This window comes from Salmo salar, chromosome 03 (assembly GCF_965601325.2).
Source record: "Salmo salar chromosome 03, fSalSal1, whole genome shotgun sequence".
Classification (NCBI taxonomy): domain Eukaryota; kingdom Metazoa; phylum Chordata; class Actinopteri; order Salmoniformes; family Salmonidae; genus Salmo; species Salmo salar.
This window is the reverse complement of record NC_138293.1, coordinates 6,968,650-6,994,839: the sequence shown is the minus strand read 5'-3', so window position 1 is coordinate 6,994,839 and position 26,190 is coordinate 6,968,650. Positions and strand designations below refer to the sequence as shown.

At 43.5% G+C, this 26,190-nt stretch overlaps 1 protein-coding gene across 1 annotated transcript in view; it reads right to left on the bottom strand.

Moving 5' to 3' along the window:
* The window catches only part of fbxl7 (F-box and leucine-rich repeat protein 7), a 69,022-nt gene extending 43,741 nt beyond the window's left edge, over positions 1-25,281 (bottom strand). Inside the window, exons 1-2 of the mRNA XM_014188607.3 lie at positions 24,781-25,281; positions 15,312-15,401 (exon numbers count right to left, since the gene is read on the bottom strand). Coding sequence (XP_014044082.1) covers positions 15,312-15,401; positions 24,781-24,817 — 127 coding nt within the window. The 5' untranslated portion in view covers positions 24,818-25,281. The remainder of the gene's footprint in view (positions 1-15,311; positions 15,402-24,780) is intronic.
* Between the last annotated feature and the right edge of the window lie 909 nt (positions 25,282-26,190).

The following is a 26,190-nucleotide window of genomic DNA, read 5'->3' as shown; positions in this document are numbered from 1 at the left end:
AATCTTCTCAGGTTTTGGCCTGCCATTTGAGTTCTGTTATACTCACAGACACCATTCAAACAGTTTTAGAAACTTTGGAGTGTTTTCTATCCAAAGCTACTAATTATATGCATATTCTAGTTTCTGGGCAGGAGTAATAACCAGATTAAATCGGGTACGTTTTTTATCCGGCCGTGAAAATACTGCCCCCTATCCATAACAAGTTAATAGATAGACCAATTACCCTGCGCTGGGTTCTCTCATGACCCTTCTAACCCTTAACAGATAGACCAATTACCCTGCGCTGGGTTCTCTCATGACCCTTCTAACCCTTAACAGATATTTAACTAGATAGAACAGATCCACACATTGGAAGCATTATTATTCCCCTTCTCGGAATCACGGTCTAAGACCTTGCCCATTCGCTGCCAAAGAAAACAGGACTGGAAGTAGTTATTCCAGAACACAGGAGTAACGGCTGGGACTAGGTCTTCCAGGACGCAGGAGGCTGGGACTAGGTCTTCCAGAACACAGGAGTAACGGCTGGACTAGGTCTTCAAGAACACAGGAGTAACAGCTGGGACTAGGTCTTCCAGAACACAGGAGTAACGGCTGGACTAGGTCTTCCAGAACACACAGGAGTAACGGCTGGGACTAGGTCTTCCAGAACACACAGGAGTAACGGCTGGGACTAGGTCTTCCAGAACACAGGAGTAACAGCTGGGACTAGGTCTTCCAGAACACAGGAGGCTGGGACTAGGTCTTCCAGAACACAGTAGGCTGGGACTAGGTCTTCCAGAACACAGGAGGCTGGGACTAGGTCTTCCAGAACACAGGAGGCTGGGACTAGGTCTTCCAGAACACAGGAGGCTGGGACTAGGTCTTCCATAACACAGGAGGCTGGGACTAGGTCTTCCAGAACACAGGAGGCTGGGAGTAGGTCTTCCAGGACACAGGAGGCTGGGACTAGGTCTTCTAGAACACAGGAGTAACGGCTGGACTAGGTCTTCCAGAACACAGGAGTAACGGCTGGGACTAGGTCTTCCCGGACGCAGGAGGCTGGGACTAGGTCTTCCAGAACACAGGAGGCTGGGACTAGGTCTTCCAGAACACAGGAGTAACGGCTGGGACTAGGTCTTCCAGAACACACAGGAGTAACGGCTGGGACTAGGTCTTCCAGAACACACAGGAGTAACGGCTGGGACTAGGTCTTCCAGAACACAGGAGTAACAGCTGGGACTAGGTCTTCCAGAACACAGGAGGCTGGGACTAGGTCTTCCAGAACACAGGAGGCTGGGACTAGGTCTTCCAGAACACAGGATTAACAGCTGGGACTAGGTCTTCCAGAACACAGGAGGCTGGGATGTGTATCATCTGTATTGGAGAGAGAAACAAAGGAGGGATATAGCCTAGACTAGTCTGAACATCTCCAGCCAGAGCCAATGAGGTGTTTGATGATAAGACATGTGGCCTAACCTCCATAAAAAAAAACAGGAAATAAAAAACAAAGTATCACCGGACGTAATATTATGACTTGGCAACGGCTCAAACAGCTGTGGAGGAATTGGACAAATGCTTATTTTCCATCTTTTTGCATATGGATCCAAGGTCATAATATTTTCCCTTAGTTGTGTCTTCTTTAACCTTAAACTGCTTACAGTAATGTTTATGTTCTCTAGGACCGAACTGTCACCATTACTTACGAGGTTCCCTCTGAAAAACCAAGACGGTCTTGTTTCGAATGAACGAGTGAAACTACCATTTATGTATTCATTGTATTGTTGTCAATTTGCTTATACACTGAACAAAAATATAAACGCAACATGTAAAGTGTTGGTCCCATGTTTCATAAGAGGAAATAAAAGATCCCAGAAATGTTCCATATGCACAAAATGCTTATTTCTCTCAAATGTTGTGCACAAATTTGTTTGTATCCCTGTTAATGAGCATTTCTCCTTTGCCAAGACAATCCATCCACCTGACAGGTAAGGCATATCAAGAAGCTGATTAAACAGCATGATCATTACATAGGTGCACCTTGTGCTGGGGACAATAAATGGCCACCATAAAATGTACAGTTTTGTTACACAACACAATGCCACAGATTGCAATGCTGACTGCTGGAATGTCCACCAGAATTGTTTTCAGAGAATTGCATGTCATGAAACAAAGCTGAAAATGTCCCAGTTCTTCCATGGCCTGCATACTCACCAGACATTTAACCCATTGAGCATGTTTGGGATGCTCTGGATGGACATGTACAACAGCGTGTTCCAGTTCCCGCAAAAATCCAGCAACTTTGCACAGCCATTGAAGAGGAGTGGGGACAACATCCCACAGGCCACAATCAACAGCCTGATCAACTTTATGTGATGGAGATGTGTCGCGGTACATGAGGCAAATGGTGGTCACACCAGACACTGACTTGTTTTCTGATCCACGCCCCTACATTTTTAAAGAAATATGTCGCCAACAGATGCATATCTGTATTCCCAGTCATGTGCAATCCATAGATTAGGGCCTAATTCATTTATTTTGAATTGACTGATTTCCTTTTATGTACTTGTATCTCAGTAAAATCTTTGAAAGTGTAGCATGTTGCGTTTGTATTTTTGTTCAGTAATGCAAACTGTCATGAGCACAAACCATTGTTAAAGTCAGGAAATTGAACTGACAGAATGCTAACTAACTAGCTCAGTGCATTAGGAAAATATTCAGACCCTTTGACTTTTTCCACATTTTGTTACGTCACAGCCTTATTCTAAAATGTATTATTTATTTTTTTATCGGAAAATGGAAACACGATGCACCTGAGCTCAATTTCAAGTCTCAAAGCAAAAGGTCTGAATACTTATGTAAATAAGGTATTCATGTTTTTATTTTATTGCATAAAAATAAAATAACACTGTTTTTGCTATGTCATTATGGGGTATTGTGATGTCATTATGGGGTATTGTGATGTCATTGTGGGGTATTGTGTGTAGATTGATGAGCAACATTTTTTATTTAATCCATTTTAGAATAAGGCAACAACGTTAAAAAAAAAATGTGGGGAAAGACAAAGGGTCTGAAAACTTTCCCGAACGCACCGTATAATGTTTTAGAACTTATGGGCATGTTTGAGCCTTTATAATGTCAGAACATTCAGCAGAACTGTCACCATTGTATTAGTGACGGTGGACAAAATCTATACAGTAGAGTATCACAAAATAATCTTTGCTGATTTTATATCAATATTGAGTCGTTTATGTTAGCTAGAGCTGGTTTGCTGTACCTGCAAAGTTCCTCCCGTTCAATTGCACTCTGTGCTGTTCATCAGTCTCTTCCCACACAATTTATAATATTGTCACCCATCAGACTATTATCAATATAATCGTGTATTTATGCGACATCTATTATATGTGTGAAGTTAGTTTCGATATAGTTTAGGTGTAGTTTCTATGGGCCATTATCAGCTGGGCAGGTAAATGTCGTGAATAAGGGCAAGGGGGGAAAAACTGTCCTCCTAAAACTGCTTATAACACATTCTGTTCGTGATATTGAAATTCAAAATATGTCAGTGTATTAAATATACTTATTTAGGAAAAGTCAAGGACAGAGTGGAACATGAGTAAAAAAAAAATGGCAGAGATATTAGTTTCAAATTCACATTATGTTCAAAAGGCGTCCTTGAAAATAAAATAAAAATCACACGTTGAGCTTAAATTTCACATGTGAAAACATATTTTCACTTGTATTAAAAAGTTTGAATGTTAAACTTTCACATGTGAGAATCAGATATGCAGTTTCACAAAAACCTCTAAGTGAAAATCTGACTTTCACATGTGAAATTGCAAGTTCACGTGAAAATCAATCACATAAAAAAAATTCTGATTTGCAAGTTAACATGTAAGAAAACTCCACATGGAAAAATTGCATGGAATTGCATATTTACATATGGAATTTCATTTTCACATGTGAAAAACATTCACATTTGAAAATCACATTTGTTGTTTAACATGCAAAAACAGCTACACATGTAAAAATCTAATTTGCAGTTTCATGTGTGAAATTGTAAATGGATGCAAAAATAGTTTATTTTTTACTTTTATGATAATTAAATGCCTCCAATTGCAAGTTAATTGTGTTTCGGCACAATCATTCCAGCAACAAAGCACCCTTCATCCCATTGATTGTTTTCCTCTGAAGCTAAGCAGGGTCGGTCCTAGTCGGTCCCTGGATGTGAGACCAGATGTAGCTGGAAGTGGTGCAAAATAATAATTTTAAAAAATAAACGTGTGGAGAAAAATAAAATCACATTTGAATTTAAATGTGACACTTCATGAAAACCACGTGTCTGGCTTTGTTTTTGTAAGGGCGTCGTTGGCGGTGCCTGAGTATTACCACGGGTATTGTGGTAATATTGAGGCGTGTGTTTGTTTGGTGAAAATATGAGCACACACTGTAAATCATACACATAGATAGTGAGAAACAGAAAGTGCATGTTTTCGTTTCTAGGGTTGGAATTTGCCTTGTTAATGTTTGTGTAAGTGCGCGTGTATGTTTGTGTGTTCCGCATTAGTCGTTTGTTTTTCTGCCTTTCAAAAAGGAGGAGAGAGAGGGAGAGAGACAGAGGGAGACGGACGGACGGACGGACGGACGGACGGAGGGAGGGAGGGAGGGAGGGAGGGACGGAGGGAGGGAGACAGAGGGAGGGAGGGAGGGAGACAGATGGGCAGAGGGAGAGACAGACGGGCAGAGGGAGAGACAGACAGACGGACAGAGGGAGAGAGAGACAGACGGACAGAGAGAGACAGACGGACAGAGGGAGAGAGAGACAGACGGACAGAGAGAGACAGACGGACAGAGAGAGACAGACGGACAGAGGGAGAGAGAGACAGACGGGCAGAGGGAGAGACAGACAGACGGACAGAGGGAGAGAGAGACAGACGGACAGAGGGAGAGAGAGAGACAGACGGACAGAGGGAGAGAGAGAGACAGACGGACAGAGGGAGAGAGAGAGACAGACGGACAGAGGGAGAGAGAGAGACAGACGGACAGAGGGAGAGAGAGAGACAGACGGACAGAGGGAGAGAGAGAGACAGACGGACAGAGGGAGAGAGAGAGACAGACGGACAGAGGGAGAGAGAGAGACAGACGGACAGAGGGAGAGAGACAGACGGACAGAGGGAGAGAGACAGACGGACAGAGGGAGAGAGGAAGGGAGGCAATGTAAACATATGTTTCCCATGCCAATAAAGCCCCTTAAATTGAATTTGAGAGAGAAAGAACAAGCCAAAGCAATGCCGGTCTGATTTTATCAGATGTAATTATCTATGTTGGCTTTTCTACCCCGTTGTTATTGGCTAAGTTGGCTGTTCTACCCCGTTGTTATTGGCTAGGTTGGCTATTCTACCCCGTTGTTATTGGCTGGTTGGCTTTTCAACCCCGTTGTTATTGGCTAGGTTGGCTTTTTCCTACCCCATTCTTATTGGCTAGGTTGGCTTTTCTACACCGTTGTAATTGGCTAGGTTGGCTTTTCTACCCCGTTGTAATTGGCTAGGTTGGCTTTCCTACCCCGTTGTAATTGGCTAGGTTGGCTTTTCTACCCCGTTGTAATTGGCTAGGTTGGCTTTCTACCCCGTTGTAATTGGCTAGGTTGGCTTTTGTACCCCATTGTTATTGGCTAGGTTGGCTTTCTACCCCGTTGTTATTAGCTCGGTTGACTTTGCTACCCCGTTGCAGGAAGTCAACATTTTTCTCATGCTCTTCACAGCTTTAATGCAGCATATGTTCTCCCCTGTAATCCCCTGCTGAAAACAACCAAGCACTTCGGTAGTGTTGCCGGGTGAGACCTATGCCAGGCTATGACCTGTCCCATCCCATTAGAAATCAATGAGTCTCACTCTTTTTAGCTAAACTCAATGAGCTCTTAAAACCATTGTCAAGAGGTTTATAAGGAACACTAGCAGATTGTCTTAAAGCGTAAATGGCCGTGGCCTTGTCTGTGTTAAGCTCCTTATACATACAAACAGCTTTTACCAGGCCAATTCTAGACCCATTGACACAGGACTTACAGAAACGTCATAGAAATCAAACGAAGTGTTTTGATCAAGTCAAAACAGCTTGCTTTGTTTGAGAATGCATGTAGAGGATTATTTTTCCAATTTGCCAGTTTCCCCATCAGTGCAGGTTGTTAGTACAGTATCCCAACATGGAAGAAGTCATATATATTCATACATTTTCTCTCTCGCTCTCTCGCTCTCTCGCAGTGGAGTCCAGGTTATAACTCGCCTAGATACATACCGTTAGAGTGAGTACTCACCTAGATACATACTGTTAGAGTGAGTACTCACCTAGATACATACCGTTAGACTGAGTACTCACCTAGATACATACCGTTAGAGTGAGTACTCACCTAGATACATACCGTTAGAGTGAGTACTCACCTAGATACATACCGTTAGAGTGAGTACTCACCTAGATACATACCGTTAGAGTGAGTACTCACCTAGATACATACCGTTAGAGTGAGTACTCACCTAGATACATACCGTTAGAGTGAGTACTCACCTAGATACATACCGTTAGAGTGAGTACTCACCTAGATACATACAGTACACGGGTTTAGCTACTGTATGTTTACAGCGTAGTTGACTCATAATCGGTTGAAACAAACTACCATGAGCTTATGGACCGTTTATAATGGTTTGGAGTCCACCTTCTGCCCCCAAGCCGTAAGACTGGCCCCCAAGCCGTAAGACTGGCCACACAAGCTGTAAGACTGGCCCCCCCAAGCCGTAAGACTGGCCCCCCCAAGCCGTAAGACTGGCCACACAAGCTGTAAGACTGGCCCCCCCAAGCCGTAAGACTGGCCACACAAGCTGTAAGACTGGCCCCCGAGCCGTAAGACTGGCCCCCCCCAAGCCGTAAGACTGGCCACACAAGCCTTAAGACCGCTGAACAATTAATCAAATGGCCACCAGGACTATTTACGTTGACGACCCCACCCACCTTTGATTTCACACTACTGCTACTCGCTGTTTAATATCTATGCATAGTCAGTTTACAAATTACTTCAACTAACCTGTACCCCCGCACATTGACTCGGTACCGGTACCCCCTGTATATAGCCTCATTATTGTTATTTTATTGTGTTACTTTATTATTATAATATATACTTTTTTACTTTAGTTTATTTAGTAAATATTTTCTTAACTCTATTTCTTGAACTGCATTGTTGGTTAAGGGCGTGTAAGTAAGCATTTCAGGGTAAGGTCAACACCTGTTGTATTTGGTGCATGTGACAAATAATGTTTGATTTATAAAGTCACTTTTCATTAATAAAAGCATTGCCCCAAACAGCTAACCACTTCCAACTGTTGATAGTCAGTCGCTTACATTTCATAAACCCCCAACATTTCTGAGTATGGTAGAATGGTAGTATGGTAGAATGGTAGTATGGTAGAATGGTAGTATGGTAGAATGGTAGTATGGTAGAATGGTAGTATGGTAGAATGGTCAGTCAGGTATTTGGGATTCCAAAGAAGATTAAGGAAGTCAAAGGCAAATTGCCAGGATAGGAAAATGACTCATGATATATGTTGGGAGAATTCTAACATTTCTACACAAGAGATGGATAGTTCTAACACACACAGGGTGGGAGAGAGGAAGGAGGGTGGGAGAGTGAATGTCACGACTTCCACCGAAGGTGGTTCCTCTCCTTGTTCGGGCGGTGCTCGGCGGTCGCCGTCGCCGGCCTACTAGCCATCACCGATCCATGTTTCCTTTTCTGTTGGTTTTGTCTTTGATTCATTCACACCTGGTTTTCATTTGCTTTAATTTCTGTGTGTATATTTACCCCTGTTTCCCCGCTTAGGTTTGTGCGGGGTTATTTTCATGTTGCTCGTGGAGTTTTTTTTCCTCAGTTTATTCACGTGTGTACTGTGTGTTAATTATAGTAGGAGCGTTGTTTTCCTCCTTCCGTGAATAACTGTGTGTTCCATTGTCTCGGGCGTTTATGGACCTTGTATCTGTACCGTTTTAGGACTTGCCTATTAAAGACGCTACATTGACATCTCTGCTCTCCTGCGCTTGACTCCTTAGCTATCTTCAGTACGATTACGCAACAGCGAAGGGAGGGTGGGAGAGCGAAGGGAGGGTGGGAGAAGAGAGGGAGGAGGGGAGAGAGAGGAGGGAAAAGGGGAGAGAGATGAGGGAAGAGAGAAGGAGAGCACTGGTTTGTGTTCTGCGAGGTCCTCCCTGCTAGAATCTGCAGTAGAAATCTGATCTATGTCGGAGGTGGACCAAGTGCATAGCCTGGGCTGGACCCAGCGCATAGCCTGGGCTGGACCCAGCGCATAGCCTGGGCTGGACCCAACGCATAGTCAGAGGTGAACCACAGTTCACCGAGAGACACACACGCCACCATATACGCTACCGCCACCCACCCATCTCAGAGGAGAACGCAGCCACACAGGCTCCTCCATCTACGCCTCAAGGCCTGGCTCAAACTTAAATAAGCAAGGCCTGTAACACACTGTGTTTCTCAGCACTCAAAGATTCTCTGTGATTTACAGGATATGCATGTTTTAACATTTACATTTTAGTCATTTAGCAGACGCTTTTATCCAGCGCGACTTACCGTTAGTGCATTCATCTCAAGATAACTAGGTGGGACAACCACATATCTCAGTCATAGTACATTTTTCCTCAACAAAGCAGCGGTGTTCTTTCGACAACAACAACAAAAGGCGCAGTCCACGACCACAGTGCACCTGGCCCCGAAGCCAGATCCCGGTTCCCGGCCCTGGTCCTGACCCGTGCCCGAGCCCCGGTCCATGCTCTACAGTTGTTCACCTGAAGCCCGGCCTGACCACGTCCCGAGCCCCTGGTCATGCTCTACAGTTGTTCACCTGAAGCCCCTGAAGTCCATGTATCTCTACAGTTGTTCACCTGAAGCCCCTGAAGTCCATGTATCTCTACAGTTGTTCACCTGAAGCCCCTGAAGTCCATGTATCTCTACAGTTGTTCACCTGAAGCCCCTGGTCCGACCACGTGCCCGAGCCCCTGGTCCATGCTCTACAGTTGTTCACCTGAAGCCCATGAAGTAATAACAGAGGAAGAGACTATAGAAACACTTTTACATTTGGACCATTTCTCTCCTTTTAGACAACTCTGGATTTGGATCGATACCCAGTGAATAAAACAGTTTGAATGAAATCAAATCAAATGTTGTCACATGCGCCGAACACAACAGGTGTAGACCCTACAGTGAAATGCTTATTTACAATCCCTTAACCAACAATGCAGTTTTAAGAAAATACCCCCCCAAAAAATAAGAGATAAGAATAACAAATAATTAAAGAGCAGCAATAAATAACAATAGTGAGGCAATATACAGGGGGTAACGGTACAGAGTCAATGTGGAGGCTATATACATGGGGTACCGGTACAGAGTCACTGTACGGGTGCACCGGTTAGTCGAGGTAATTGAAATAATATGTACATGTTGGTAGAGTTATTAAAGTGAATATGGATAGATAATAACAGAGAGTAGCAGCTGTGAAGAAGGGGGGGGGGGGGGGGCAATGCAAATATAGTCTGGGTAGCCATTTGATTAGATGTTCAGGAGTCTTATGGCTTGGGGTAGAAGCTGTTTAGAAGCCTCTTGGACCTAGACTTGGTGCTCCGGTACCGCTTGCCGTGCGGTAGCAGAGAGAACAGTCTGTGACTATGGTGACTGGAGTCTTTGACAATTTTTAGGGCCTTCCTCTGACACCGCCTGGTATAGAGCTCCTGGTTCGCAGGAAGCTTGGCCCCGGTGATGTACTGGGCCGTACGCACTACCCTCTGTAGTGCCTTGCGATCGGAGGCCGAGCAGTTGCCATACCAGGCAGTGATGCAACCCATCAGGATGCTCTTGATGGTGCAGCTGTAAAACCTTTTGAGGATCTGAGGACCCATGCCAAATCTTTTCAGTCTCCTGAGGGGGAATAGGTTTTGTTGTGCCCTCTTCACGACTGTCTTGGTGTGCTTGGACCATGTTAGTTTGTTGGTGATGTGGACGCCAAGGAACTTGAACCTCTCAACCTGCTCCACTACAGGCCCGTCGATGAGAATGGGGGTGTGCTCAGTCCTCCTTTTCCCTTAGTCCACAATCATCTCCTTTGTCTTGATCACATTGAAATTATATATTTTGGGGTAAATCTTTTTTGTGGTTGTTACAATCTTTATCTCATATTTTTTATTTCCTTAGTGCAAAGTTGTTAATTCCCTTTTGACAAAAAGTGCAAGCGCTTAGTAAATCTGGCACTTGGTGTCTCTCAGTGTTGAGACCGAGCTAACACCTGCTCACAATCCTCAGGCCTATGCACACAATTGGCACACTTAGTAAACTCTCAGACCCTAAATACTGCAATTTGTGGCTGCCATAGTAACTGAGCACTCATCCCCACAAGCCTCAGGAGGTCTGTTGAAAACCATCATATGAACTGTATCCCAAATGGCACACTACCTATTTAATGTAAAGTGCCATAGCAATCTGGTCAAAACTAGTGCACTATATAGGGAATAGGGTGCCATAGGGCTCTGGTCAAAACTAGTGCACTATGTAGGGAATAGGGTGCCATAGGGCTCTAGTCAGTAAAAGGCACATGACAGCCAGCTTGGAGTTTGCCAAAAGGCACCTAAAGGACTCTCAGACTATGAGAAAAAAGATTCTCTGGTCTGATGAAACCAAGATTGAACTCTTTGCCAAGCTTCAAGTCTGGAGGAAACCTGGCACCATCTCTACTGTGAAGCATGGTGGTGGCAGCATCATGCTGTTGGGATGTTTTTCAGCGGCAGGGACTGGGAGACTAGTCAGGATTGAGGGAAAGATGAAGGGAGCAAAGTACAGAGAGATCCTTGATACATTTACATAAGTATTCAGTACAGAGAGATCCTTGATGAAACTTGCTCCAGAGCACTCAGGACCTCAGACTGGGGTGAAGGTTCACCTTCCAACAGGAAAACGACCCTAAGCACACAGCCAAGACAACGCAGTAGTGGCTTCGGGACAAGTCTCTGAATGTCCATGAATGTCCTGAATGTCCAAGTCTCTGAATGTCCCAGCCAGAGACCGGACTTGAACAAGATCAAACATCTCTGGAGAGACCTGAAAAAAGCTGTGGAGCGACGCTCCACATCCAACCAGACAGAGCTTGAGAGGATCTGCAGAGAAGAAATGGAGAAACTCCCCAAATACAGGTGTGCCAAGCTTGTAGCGTCATACCCAAGAAGACTTGAGGCTGTAATCGCTGCCAAAGGTGATTCAACAAAGTACTGAGTAAAGGGTCTGAATACTTATGTAAATGTAATATTTCCGTTTTTTATTTGTAGTAAATTTGCTAAAATGTATAAAAACTGTTTTTGCCTTGTCATTATGGGGTATTGTGTATAGATTGATGAGGGGGGAAGAACATGTCATCCATTTTAGAATAAGGCTGTAATGTAACAAAATCTGGGGTCTGAATACTTTCCGACTGCACTGTACCTGCAGGTTATACATTCTACATTTTGCATTTTCTGCTATCTGTTGTACATTGACTGTTCCGCAAAATCAATCACACAGTTCCCCACAACAACAAAAAACACACAGTTCCCCCTAAAAACCACACAGTTCCCCACAACAACAAAAATCACACAGTTCCCCCTAAAAAAAACAAAAATCCCCAAAAATCACACAGTTCCCCCAAAAATCACACAGTTCCCCCAAAAACCACACAGTTCCCCCAAAAACCACACAGTTTCCCCCAAAAAAAACGCTGTTAAAAAAATGAAGCATTTGACGTAATACAAAGAAAATATCCCTCACTATTACAGAACAACTGCAAATGAGCCTAGTCCATTTTGTTACCACGTTACTCCAAATGGCTTTAAATGCCACGTGGCCAATATTAGCGGAGGTCAAGAGGCACATAAGCATAAGATATTGACTCCTTTGAGGGAAATTTCACTCTATTTCTGACTCCTTCCTATACTGAACAAGTATGTGAGGAATGTGAATGAAATCATAGCAGTGGAGCTTGAACACAGACTCAAGTGCAGAGAGAAGTTGTGCCAAGTGTACAAATCTGATGTAAGGTCACAATATTTGAACACACAGAAAATAACAAAACTGGACTGACCAGTGAGCTAGCCACTGTCTGGGTGTGAGCATACAGTCATGGTCAAGTTGCGGTCAACCTCTTCTTTTTTTTAAAAATTTTTTACTACGACCCATTTCCTGGAACAAGCTACCGGCTGACTGTTCAATACACATGTTCCTCGAGTTGACACGGTTCCAAACATCACAATAACGTTGTTGAATTCGATGTTTGAATACTTTATATTCCTATATGACTATCTCAAGGATCATAATGCCACTTAAATATAGTTTCCAGGATGGATAAACACAGATAAAAAAAAAAAGATAAAGATATAGATATAAAGTACTTCATTAGAAATGTTCCTACATTGCTATAGAATAACACGTGCACACCAATCCCGATTGCCTATTTTATGTGCTTATTACGGCGCATTCACACACACACACACACACACACACACACACACACACACACACACACACACACACACACACACACACACACACACACACACACACACACGATGGCAAGTTCAGCTCTTTTTTACTGACTGATCTTTTGGCTCGTTCAGTCAAAATAACAAATCTTTCAACTCATTTCGTTCATTTGATTCAGTAATGCCCAGAGCACACAGGACCCCCCCCCCCCCCCCCCGTACCGGTGAACGATGAACTGAAAACTCAAGAGTCAAAACTCTACAAGCCTCTCATTCACCATAGGGGGAGGGGCTTATTGGAGCTGTCATTTGTGACTGAGATTTATAAACAATGTACATTTGCGATTGCTAGGCATAAGATGATTTATTCCTTTGAAACGAGATCTAGTTGTGGCCACAACCGGACTAGATTGTGAATAACTCTTGGTGGAATGCATTGCTTGACTGCCGTGATGGCGATAAGCACAATATCGTTTGCGAACTGCTGTGCGAACTGCGGCCCTTACAGGGGAGTCTAGCCTAAGGTGTCAGCCAGCAATGGAATTTTATGAATGGCTATCCATGTCTTGGTCAGTTTAGCTCAGAAAATGCCACCCTCGTCAATCTGCCGCAATAGGCGGCCGCCTAATCCTGCCTACTGGGCAGGCCAGGCCCTGGAAGCAAGTCTCTGGAGCCACTGAGCAGAAGGAGTGTGTATGAATCCTGCTGTAGGACTCATTTGGCCAGCACTAGCAGGTCAAACCAATGACTAAAATGAATGAGTCACTCAGAAAAAACGAATCATGACTCTCGAGTCAATAAAAAGAATCGTTCAAAAAGAACGAATCGTTTGCGAACTGCACATCACTAACACACACACAGTCACACACACACATCCTTTGAGGTTTATCACAAGGGCAACGGTGAAAGGAGAGGCCCCACTAAGAACAATGTTATCTCACAGAGTGCTCTAACCAGGTCACACACTGCCATTTCAATAGAGCCCATCACAGTTATTTTCTGGATCAAAACGAGGCGTAGGTGATGGGGCATGGCCATGGGCACTGAATTATTTTGCTGTTTTAAAGCTAATTTTCTGCAATTCTACACATTTCTGCCATGCCTTATGCTATCTGAGAGACTCCAACATTATAACAAAATCAATGGGGGCCCCATGCCATGACAAAAATACTCCGAAATACATAATCTTTTGAATTTGAGATTCTCCCTGACTGTCTAGCTTTTATTTTGGTGATTGTTAGTTCTCAAATATGATCTTATTGAAAAATATATATGTCTATTAGATTTTCTGCGTACTTTAGATCTGGTTTTACACACACTGCCATTTCAATAGAGCCCATCAATGTTCTCACAGAGAGCTCTAACCAGGTCACACATTGCCTATGTTACAATTGCTGCCATTCCCCAAATGTTCCATCTTAGCTCATGGAGATGGATGATAGTTTATCTGCTGATTTACTCCTGGCAGAGCATTATAGCTACAGCCACTTTAATCTCGTGAAGGAAGCAAATCTCGCTAGCTACTCCATTTGATCCTGGGGGCGAAAGTATTCAAATGGAAACTGGTTAGAAAATGTTTTATGACGTCATTTAAGCCAGTTTTTCACGTTGGGAATCCATTCCTGATAGCTACAGTTGTAAGTAGCTATAAGCCTGCAACAGTCGCCATTTTGTGGCTGAATTGGAGCCACAGGCCAAGACCACAGTCACCACAGGCCAGTGCTGAGGGTGCCTTCTGTAGAATACAAGCAGTTTTGGCCTTGCTACACCATTGTTATTTTAGAGAGGAGAGGACAGCCCTCCCTGCTATTATTTTGGCGGCTGTAAGTTCAGGAAGACAAACTATGGCGTGTGTGTGTGTGTGTGTGTGTGTGTGTGTGTGTGTGTGTGTGTGTGTTAGAGAGAGGGAGAGAGAGAGAGTGTGTGTGTGTGTGAGAGAGAGAGTGTGTGTGAGAGAGTGTGGGCTGAAGCAGAATAGACAGGCAGGCAGGCAGACAGACAGGCAGACAGACAGGCAGACAGGCAGACGCCTCTTCTAATCTTGGGAAACAGTTCTCATCTCTCCTCCCTTCCAGAGACACACGCTGGCACACACACACTCTACACACTCTCTCTCGCTTTCCAAAGCAGCACCACAGAGTTGGAGTCAGTATTCTCCCTCCGCAAGGCCAGACTTTACTGTTAACAACAGAGTTGGAGTCAGTATTCTCCCTACGCAGGGGCAGACTTTACTGTTAACAACAGAGTTGAAGTCAGTATTCTCCCTACGCAAGGCCAGACTTTACTGTTAACAACAGAGTTGGGGTCAGTATTCTCCCTCCGCAGGGGCAGACTTTACTGTTAACAACAGAGTTGGAGTCAGTATTCTCCCTCCGCAAGGCCAGACTTTACTGTTAACAACAGAGTTGGAGTCAGTATTCTCCCTCCGCAGGGGCAGACTTTACTGTTAACAACAGAGTTGGAGTCAGTATTCTCCCTCCGCAAGGCCAGACTTTACTGTTAACAACAGAGTTGGAGTCAGTATTCTCCCGCCGCAGGGGCAGACTTTACTGTCAACAACCGAGTTGGAGTCAGTATTCTCCCTCCGCAAGGCCAGACTTTACTGTTAACAAACCAGAAAAAGAGAACAGCTCACAAAAGCAGTGATGGCAGTTTGTTTTCCAACAAAGTAACTCTCAAAAAAAACTTGGTTTTGTCCAAAAATAGTCAACAGTGCAGGAAAAAGAGAGGGAGAAAAAAAGACAACATGTAAACAGCTTTGGCCTAACGAGGTCCAGATGCCCTACCTTCGCTGGTAGCTGCATTCTTGGGAGCTTTGGTTGACGTCTGATCCGTACTTGAACTCAGGTCGGAGGATATACTGGAGCTGCCTTTACCTAGAGGAACACAGGACAAATCAGGACGGGACGTATCACAGTGGAACACACCACGAAAAAAAGACAGACAGGCAAACAATCCCATTAAAATCAACAGTGGATGGGGGTACACCAAGTAGTCTTTTCAGCAGTTTTATAACAAAGTCACTACGGTCCTATTTGATTCCAGGTAGAACCCTTTCCAGAGGGTTATAACTGGAATAAAAAAGGCTTTCTACTATGGGAACAGCCTAAGAAACCGCCTTTTTCTTTTTTTTAAGAGTGTAGACTGGACCCAGATCTGTTTTTAGGCAACTGACATATTTTTTGAATCCTGTTTAAGTCTGAACGAGTGACACTAGTATGTCAACTTGAAAATAGATGCTTGTACTTTGACATTAACATATTCCAAATAAAGTATCACGGGGCATTCAGTATAACAAGGTGTAATGAGTCAAATCACATGGTATTACTATTAACACCATACATAAGCATTGTAGTGGACAGTTCAGGTACATTTGTAACATTAAATAATAAACTCTGTGTTGTTTCCATCTGAGATAACAGGTCATGGGATCCACTGCAGGGCTAGTCCCCCAGTGGGCTCTGGTTCAAAGATAACAGGTCATGGGATCCACTGCAGGGCTAGTCCCCCAGTGGGCTCTGGTTCAAAGATAACAGGTTATGGGATTCACTGCAGGGCTAGTCCCCCAGTGGGCTCTGGTTCAAAGATAACAGGTTATGGGATCCACTGCAGGGCTAGTCCCCCAGTGGGCTCTGGTTCAAAGATAACAGGTTATGGGATCCACTGCAGGGCTAGTCCCCCAGTGGGCTCTGGTTCAAAGATAACAGGTCATGGGATCCACTGCAGGGCTAGTCCCCCAGTGGGCTCTGGTTCAAAGATAACAGGTCATGGGATCCACTGCAGGGCTAGTCCCCCAGTGGGCTCTGGTTCAAAGATAACAGGTTATGGGATCCACTGCAGGGCTAGTCCCCCAGTGGGCTCTGGTTCAAAGATAACAGGTTATGGGATTCACTGCAGGGCTAGTCCCCCAGTGGGCTCTGGTTCAAAGATAACAGGTCATGGGATCCACTGCAGGGCTAGTCCTCCAGTGGGCTCTGGTTCAAAGATAACAGGTTATGGGATCCACTGCAGGGCTAGTCCCCCAGTGGGCTCTGGTTCAAAGATAACAGGTTATGGGATCCACTGCAGGGCTAGTCCCCCAGTGGGCTCTGGTTCAAAGCACCGTGCAATTTGAAACACACTACAGGATCTAAGGTCAGTTATGCAGCATGTTTATAATCCCATTCACAACACAAACAAAACAGTCCTCGCTACATTTCACCATAAAAGGTGAGAGTCTGCACCTCTAACATGATAAAACTATCCATTACATTGCTTCTGTAATGGCTATAAGGGCTCTTCTACATTACATTGCTTCTATAAATGGCTATAAGGCCTCTTCTACATTACATTTCTTCTATAATGGCTATAAGGCCTCTTCTACCTTCAAGGCATATCCACATATGGGAGAAGTCAAGGACAGACAGACAGGAGGAAGTGGCCTTTGCACAGAATTACTTCCAGGTGACATTCCTGTCTCCTTCTCTCTCTTTCTCAGTCCATCCCGTTGTGTCAGAATAGTCTGTATGGTTTTGTTTTATCAGAATAGTCTGTATGTTTTTTTTTAGGATAGGTGATCTGGAACCATATGACCCAGTGTAGACCAGTGATCTGGAACCATATGACCCAGTGTAGACCAGTGATCTGGAACCATATGACCCAGTGTAGACCAGTGATCTGGAACCATATGACCCAGTGTAGACCAGTGATCTGGAACCATATGACCCAGTGTAGACCAGTGATCTGGAACCATATGACCCAGTGTAGACCAGTGATCTGGAACCATATGACCCAGTGTAGACCAGTGATCTGGAACCATATGACCCAGTGTAGACCAGTGATCTGGAACCATATGACCCAGTGTAGATCAGTGATCTGGAACCATATGACCCAGTGTAGACCAGTGATCTGGAACCATATGACCCAGTGTAGACCAGTGATCTGGAACCATATGACCCAGTGTAGATCAGTGATCTGGAACCATATGACCCAGTGTAGACCAGTGATCTGGAACCATATGACCCAGTGTAGACCAGTGATCTGGAACCATATGACCCAGTGTAGACCAGTGATCTGGAACCATATGACCCAGTGTAGACCAGTGATCTGGAACCATATGACCCAGTGTAGACCAGTGATCTGGAACCATATGACCCAGTGTAGACCAGTGATCTGGAACCATATGACCCAGTGTAGACCAGTGATCTGGAACCATATGACCCAGTGTAGACCAGTGATCTGGAACCATATGACCCAGTGTAGACCAGTGATCTGGAACCATATGACCCAGTGTAGACCAGTGATCTGGAACCATATGACCCAGTGTAGACCAGTGATCTGGAACCATATGACCCAGTGTAGACCAGTGATCTGGAACCATATGACCCAGTGTAGATCAGTGATCTGGAACCATATGACCCAGTGTAGACCAGTGATCTAGATGATAAGGTTCAGATCTGAATTGTTATTTCTGTTACCACCTCGCTCCCCCATTTTTTTCTACTCCCGGTTTCCCTTCCAGTTTACAGTAATTAGAATGACTTTTCTTGCCTCTAAGAAAAGCACATTTGAACTCAAGTAGCTAATTCTATTACCCACTCTGGGCCTTATTATCCATGTCTAGTTGAGGTAGAAGGAGTTTTATATGTAATTCTATGCCCCTTACTACTGATACAAGGTCCAATATTTTCTCATGACCCAAACGGTTAATGTTAGGAAGTTAATCTGATCCTAGATCTGTGGTTATGGGCATCTTATACCTCAAGCTATTGCTCCAGTGGAAATTTGCTGGTGTCATCAACGTGAGCCAGTTGGGAGGACGACCCAAAGTGTAACCTTATAAGAAGGAGCTGGTTTATTGGTTTGCTTACCGCAGGTTTAAAACTCCAGCCAACAAGTCACTCAGTGGGAGAAGAATGTGGCAGAGGCATATTGCATAAAAACATTTTTTTAAATTAGTCACTGGTCTGAGTTTTGCATTTGACAACAAATGAGAAACTAAACAATGAAATGGATCTATTATATCTCTCTCTCTATATATATATATATCTCTATATATATATATATATATCTCTATCTATATATATATATATATATATATATATATATATATATAAAACAGTGTTCTATAGTATGTAGTGTGAACAAAATTATCCACAGGGAACACAACCTGAGCCACACAGTGGTCGACCAAGATTTCATTCCCAGGTGAGGCACAATAGCCTGTGGTCAGAATGTAGCCTACTGTAAATCCTTACTCTCATCTAATTCACTAACTAATCATGTTAATGTTAAACTCCACAAAGGGGTGAACATATACCAACATAGCATCAAATATACCAGACTCATTACTGCTGCGATCCCGGTAGTGAACCAGGTCAGATCAGGCTGTCTCGTGAGGCTAATATCCAACACACGAAAAAATTGATGAAAAATGACCGTACCGTATACATATAATTACAGAATGTTGACTTGAATGGGGATGCATGTTCTAGAAACTCTAGTTCTATGGCATCTAATGTATCTACAGTCTTGCATAAGAGGCTGGTAATAACACTTCCTTTATGAGTCGCATTTTGACCACATGGCCTGTGCAGGAATAGGGAATGACAACTTAAGCTGGTGTTTATCCCACCTCATTACACAGAAAACAACTTTGGTCACCAGAGCTGTCGATTGTTCTCTTTCACACCTCAATTAATGTTGCCAATAGCCACCGTCTAGTAAAACGGCATGAGGTTTCGTAACATGACATTATACTGTGTTCGTGGGTCAAACCTTCCTCACTACCAAAACGAGCTTGTGCTTGTGATGCAGCTGTCAAAGCTATTTGTACCAAGAATGTTGTCCTTGTGTTGGGACAAACAAAAGGTAACTGACTTGCTGATCACCCTTATAAAAAAATTTTTTTTTTAAAAATTGCAGTTTTGCAATCACCTGTAGTATTTTGGATGCAGTAATTGCAGAATAACTGCAGTTGCATTGACTGCAATCTTTTTTTCGTAAGGGCAGCGTATGTAGCATTAAGCACACTTTTCTCATGAGCGGTGTTCAAATACCCATACTAATATACTGTATAGTACATACTTAAATAGTATATACTACTAGTTAATTTGTGTATACTGGAAAAGAACGGTATCCTTTCAGTTGAGTGTACTAGCGCTTCACCTGTCTACCGGAACTTGGTGCTGTTGCTATTCAACTTCTTGCTAGCTTGTTACTTTATTACATTGCTCAACATTTTCTTCACATTTCTCATAATTAGTTAAAGCAATGAATTTGAATCCGCTCTCGTCGGATTTCGGCTGCATTTTTTCCACCATTTTCTTCAAATCTGAAAAATATTGTGAAGCCACGCCCATTTTCCAAAGAATAGCATTATGGGCCCTAAACCCACGATAATAGTGTCCACTGCTTGTATACTTCATATTTTGGCAAATGTAATGTGAACTAACTAACTTTTGTGCATCTCGCTGGTCCATACCTTGACCTTATTTTAGCGCCCCAAAAAACGTATTTCTTCCAGATCCACTGTAATATCAATATCATTGTAAAGCACTCCCCTTCACAACAAAATCAATGACAAGAACTTCATGATGCCCGTTTCTGCATGATTCAAGAAGGCAATGAACTCCGTCGGGTCTTTTTGAAAAATGGCGTGTGGGGAAGCGAAACCTATTGCGTGATAGTGAGAAGGAGAGATGTCGTGTGGGGAAACGGCTTTTTTTTTTTTCACTCGATCTGTCCAACCTTATCACCTCTAAAACGTAAATAAAACACTACAAAGAGTTTATATAATGTGTCATTACATACCTATTTGAAGGTTTGTGTCGAATTTGAATCGGGTTTTTAGGGAGGTGCTAAAGTGATCTTCAGAAGTAAACAGCGGCTTTTGAGAGTCATGAATGACTAGGTATCCCCCCCTTACCCTGTCCCTTTCTTGTTTTTAAACGGTGAAAGAAGCGCTACACCTGGTGTAGAGAGGCTGTGAAACAGAATTAGTTGCATTATGGGTGCTGTACGTTAGGCCATGACACGTCACAATGTAACGTTCAGCGTCGGAGGGGTCCGTTTTTTTCAACTTTTCTCCAATACTAAAGAGCCATTACCATGTCAATCAACCCTTGAATAGAAACTTGGTTCACACCCCAGATTTTGATGTCAACACAGTCGCTACAGTGCCATTCGTTTTCATTGCAGCCTCGTTTGAATGTCGCGGTTCCGCAAATTTGTAGGGAATGGGGTTAGCCACTGTTAGTACGACATCGGGGAACTTTTGGCATACTAAATGTATCCATACTATGACCAATAAGCATACAATATACTCAACTTACATCACAAATAGTAGCGTTAGTGCAGTTAGTATGAGTATTCGGACACAGCTATGGTGTGATGCCAAGCAAAAATCAGCGCACAGAGGCAGCCTGTGCAAATGAATCCCACTAATTTCAAACAGCTGTCAAAACCAGTCCCCTAAAAGGTATGACAGATGAGGCCATTGAAAGTGTAAAAAAATATATTGTTTTTAAAGATGGCAACAGCGAAGCATATTTCTTTATTTTTTGCTGTTATTTTAGGTTTTCCCTGCATAAAAGTAGAATGAGAATGCTCGAGACACTAATTTTGGCTACAAGGGTTAGTTCGCCCCCCAAAAAATTAGGCCTATACGATTTTCCACATTTAACTTGGCTGTTGTCAAACACCAGACCTTTTCTCCATATTTGTGTAATTTAGTTACATACAGCAGCCTCTGGTTAGCATTACCGTATACAGGACCAAACATAATTGAAGCCAAGAAGACCATATAAAGCATGAACATGCCCTTAATGTAGCTCCAAAGTGGTTTGGATTTCGTTGATATCATTAATAATAATTTCCACTTGTCAGTGCTCTGCAAAATCTGTAAAATTTTGATGCAAGTGAGATACAGTGCATTCGAAAGGTATTCAGACCCCTTCCCTTGTTCCACATTTTGTTAAGTTATAGCCTTATTCTAAAATGGATTAAATGATAAATCTACACACAATACCCCTTAATGACAAAGCGAAAATATTTATTTTTTCTAAAAGCCTGATTTTAAACTGAAATGCCTTATTCAGACCCTTTGCTATAAAACTCAAAATTGAGCTCAGGTGCATCCTGTTTCCATTGATCACCCTTGAGATGTATCTACAACTTGATTGTGGTCCACCTGTGGTAAATTCAATTGATAGGACTTGGAAAGGCTCACACCTGTCTAGATTTGACAGTGCATGTCAGAGCAAAAACCAAGCCATGAGATCAAAGGAATGGTCCGTAGAGCTTCGAGAAAGGATTGTGTCAAGGCACAAATCTGGAGAAGGGTACCAAAACATTTCTGCAGCATTGAAGGTCCCAAAGAACATAGTGGCCTCCATCATTCTTAAATAGAATAAGTTTGGAACCCCCAAGACTCTTCCTAGAGCTGGCCACCCGGACAAACTGAGCAATTGGGGGAGAAGGGCCTTGGTCAGGGAGGTGACAAACAACCGATGGTCACTTTGACAGAGCTCCAGAGTTCTTCTGTGGAGATGGGAGAACCTTCCAGAAGGACAAACATATCTGCAGAACTCTACCAATCAGGTCTTTATGGTAGAGTGACCAGACGGAAGCTACTCCTCAGTAAAATGCACTTAACAGCCCGCTTGGAATTTACCAAAAGGCACCTAAAGGACTCTCAGACCATGAAAAACAAGATTCTCTGGTCTGATGAAACTAAGATCGAACTCTTTGGCTTGAATGCCAAGCTTCAAGTCTGGAGGTAACCTTGGCACCATCCCTACGGTGAAGCATGGTGGTGGCAGCATCATGCTCTAGGAATGTTTTTCAGCGGCAGGGACTGAGAGACTAGTCAGGACCGAAGGATGGACGAACGGAGTAAAGTTGAGAGATCTTTTTATATACATTTTTGTGGTACTTTTAACCCTTTTTCTCCCCAATATCTTGATATCCAATTGGTAGTTACAATCTTGTCCCATTGCTGCAACTCCCGTACTGACTCAGGAGTGGCAAAGATCGAGAACCATGCGTCCTCCGAAACACGACCCTGCTAAGCCGCACTGCTTCTTGACACGCGCCTGCAACCGAAGTCAGCTTGCAGGCGCCCTGCCCACCACAAGGAGTCACTAGATAGGACAAGGACATCCCAGCCGGCCAAACCCTCCCCTAACCCGGACAACGCTGGGTCAATTGTGCGCCGCCTCCTGGGTTTCCCGATCACGGCCAGCTGTGACACAGCCTGGGATTGAACCGGGTTGATCCCACACAGCAGGAGTGGCTTCGGGACAAGTCTGAATGTCCTTGAGTGGCCCAGCCAGAGCCTGGACTTGAACACAATCGAACATCTCTGGAGAGACCTGAAAATAGCTGTGCAGCGATGCTCCCAATACAACCAGACAGAGCTTGAGAGGACCTGCAGAGAAGAATGGGAGAAACTCCCCAGATACAAGTGTGCCAAGCTTGTAGCGTCATACCCAAGAAGACTCGAGACTTGTAATCACTGCCAAAGGTGTTTCAACAAAGGGTCTGAATACTTATGTAAATGTAATATTTCTGTTTTTTATATTTTTTATATACACATTTGCAAAAATGTCTATAAACCTGTTTTTGCTTTGTCATTATGGGGTATTGTGTGTAGATTGATGAGGGGGAAAAAACTATTTAATCCATTTTTGAATAAGGCTAACGTTAAAAAAAACAATTGTAGAAAGTCAAGGGGGCTGAATACTTTCCAAATGCATTGTATGGGAAATTTCAGACGTGCTACATACAGAGTCAAATCACATCAAGAAAAGGCCAACAACAAGATAACATGTATATTCTTTATACTTTAATTTATACAAAGGGTATTTCTGAATCTGTGTGTTTATTCTTTGCTGAACTGTCAGAAGATGTCCACCACCAGAACAGGTCAGATCATTTCCACCACCAGAACAGGTCAGATCATTTCCCCCACCAGAACAAGTCAGATCATTTCCACCACCAGAACAGGTCAGATCATTTCCACCACCAGAACAGGTCAGATCATTTCCACCACCAGAACAGGTCAGATCATTTCCACCACCAGAACAGGTCAGGTCATTTCCACCACCAGGAAACAGGTCAGATCATTTCCACCACCAGGAAACAGGTCAGATCATTTCCACCACCAGGAAACAGGTCAGATCATTTCCACCACCAGGAAACAGGTCAGATCATTTCCACCACCAGGAAACAGGTCAGATCATTTCCACCACCAGGAAACAGGTCAGATCATTTCCACCACCAGGAAACAGGTCAGATCATTTCCCCCATCAGAACAGGTCAGATCATTTCCCCCACCAGAACAGGTCAGATCATTTCCCCCACCAGAACAGGTCAGATCATTTCCACCATCAGAACAGGTCAGATCATTTCCACCATCAGAACAGGTCAGATCATTTCCACCATCAGAACAGGTCAGATCATTTCCACCATCAGAACAGGTCAGATCATTTCCACCACCAGAACAGGTCAGATAATTTCCACCACCAGAACAGGTCAGATCATTTCCACCATCAGAACAGGTCAGATCATTTCCACCATCTGAACAGGTCAGATCATTTCCACCATCAGAACAGGTCAGATCATTTCCACCATCAGAACAGGTCAGATCATTTCCACCATCAGAACAGGTCAGATCATTTCCACCACCAGAACAGGTCAGATCATTTCCACCACCAGAACAGGTCAGATCATTTCCACCATGACAGCAGAAACAGAGTTCTGATGAGAAAGGTTAAGCTTTTCAGATGCTGCTCTATGGGCTGTGGTGTGATCTGTTTTCTTTAAATCAATAATTCAAACTCTTTAAAATGAATAGAACTTTTAGTTGGTTATACCTGAGATATACCAACGACAAGGCTACCAATAGCCCAATGTAAATCAAATGGCAGGAAGCTTGGCCCCAATGATGTACTGGGCCATACGCACTACCCTCTGTATGACATGTAATGTGAATATCCTATGCTGCGTAATAAATCGAATTTAGATAGGCATATCTAGGACAGGCATATCTAGGACAGACAGTTTCAGATCAAATCAGCTTTTTTTTCGGGATATAGCAATATTTCATAGCTATACATAACTGGCGACACTGTATAAAGAAAGATCAGGTCAATTGTGTTGCCTGGACAATTGTGTTACTGAAACAATGTAGCCCTGCAAAATGGTATGACGTTGCCACAATTATGGCTTCAGAACGTACTGTAAAACTCGTTCCTTTTCTCCAGTTGCACTTACCCTCACTCCCACTTTGTTTCCCATTGTTCGCACCCATCCTGTGTAATGCATTATCTAATCACAGAGCTCGGAGGTATCCATCAAATAAAAAGTATTCCTACAAAAACGTGCGCGTTATATGAGAGGAAATTCGCGTGGATCCTCTTTCCCCCCCCCCCAGCGGAAGATAGTCCCCCAAAAAACGTTCTTCTCAAACCATAAATCCAAACATAGTCAGCATGTCATTACAAATATTTTTTTACTGAATACATTTTGATTTCAAACTAAATTCTTACGCGACGTGCTGGTAATAGTGCACTATTCCAACGACTGTTGAAGGCGAAAAAAGTATTTTATCTCCGAGTGTTACAAATGGAAACTTATACGCATCCAGCTTTAGTTTAATATAAACAAAACCCGAAACTTGTTGCGTCAAGACGCATTGCATCCGCTCCTGCCGAGTATGAAACCGTTACCATGTAGACATACTTTCGGCGGCCGCGAGAGGCAACGGCGATTTGCTGTAAAATCCCCCCTCTTTTCCCCGGAGTGTCAATAGCCTACCATAAGAATGACGAGGGGTAGACTACAGTTTTAAAGAGACAGTGGACCCAAAAAGTAACAACCATTATTATGTTGATATTATCCAGATGCCTAAATAAAATCTTGGAAAATGAACTCAAAAGATTGTTATGATATTCATTGGTGATTTTGGCGTAGCTGCAGAGGTGCACCACATGAAGCAACTTGGACGGTTGCTTGCAACAAAGTTGCATTTGGGTTTGCACCCAATCATTGGTTGTCCCTTTAAAAAAAAAAGCCTGCAACTTAATTGCAACTCATTACACGTTGTAGCAGAGTGAAGTGCACCCGTGTGTGCATGCGCAGATACTCTGTGTGAAATACATGAGAAAAAAAGTATGTATGTGACAGATTTTGGGGTATCGTGGGGATCGGCTCCACCTGGTGGACAGTTGCTCATCCAGTGATCCAGACATCTAGGCCAAGGTCCAGTATCCAGCAGAGCCGAACCATTGGTCAATCTGTCTGGGCCAGTGTAAACAACGCGAGGGAGAGAGGCCCTACACGTGATAGGGAGGGCCAGGTGTGGGACTTCAGGAAAAGCCTGCATGTGCGGTCAGCTGATGTAGTCTTTTTAATTATATTTTTAATTTTATTTATATTTTTATCTATTATTATTATTGTTATATATATATATATATTTTACATGTTTTAACATTTATTTAACTAGGCAAGTCAGTTTGGAACAAATTCTTATTTACAATGACGGCCTACCCCGGGCCAAACCCGGACGATGCTGGGCCAATTGTGCTCCACCCTATGGCACTCCCAATCACGGCCCGTTGTGATACAGCCTGGAATCGAACCAGGGTGTCTGTAGTGACGCCTCTATCACTACGATGCAGTGCC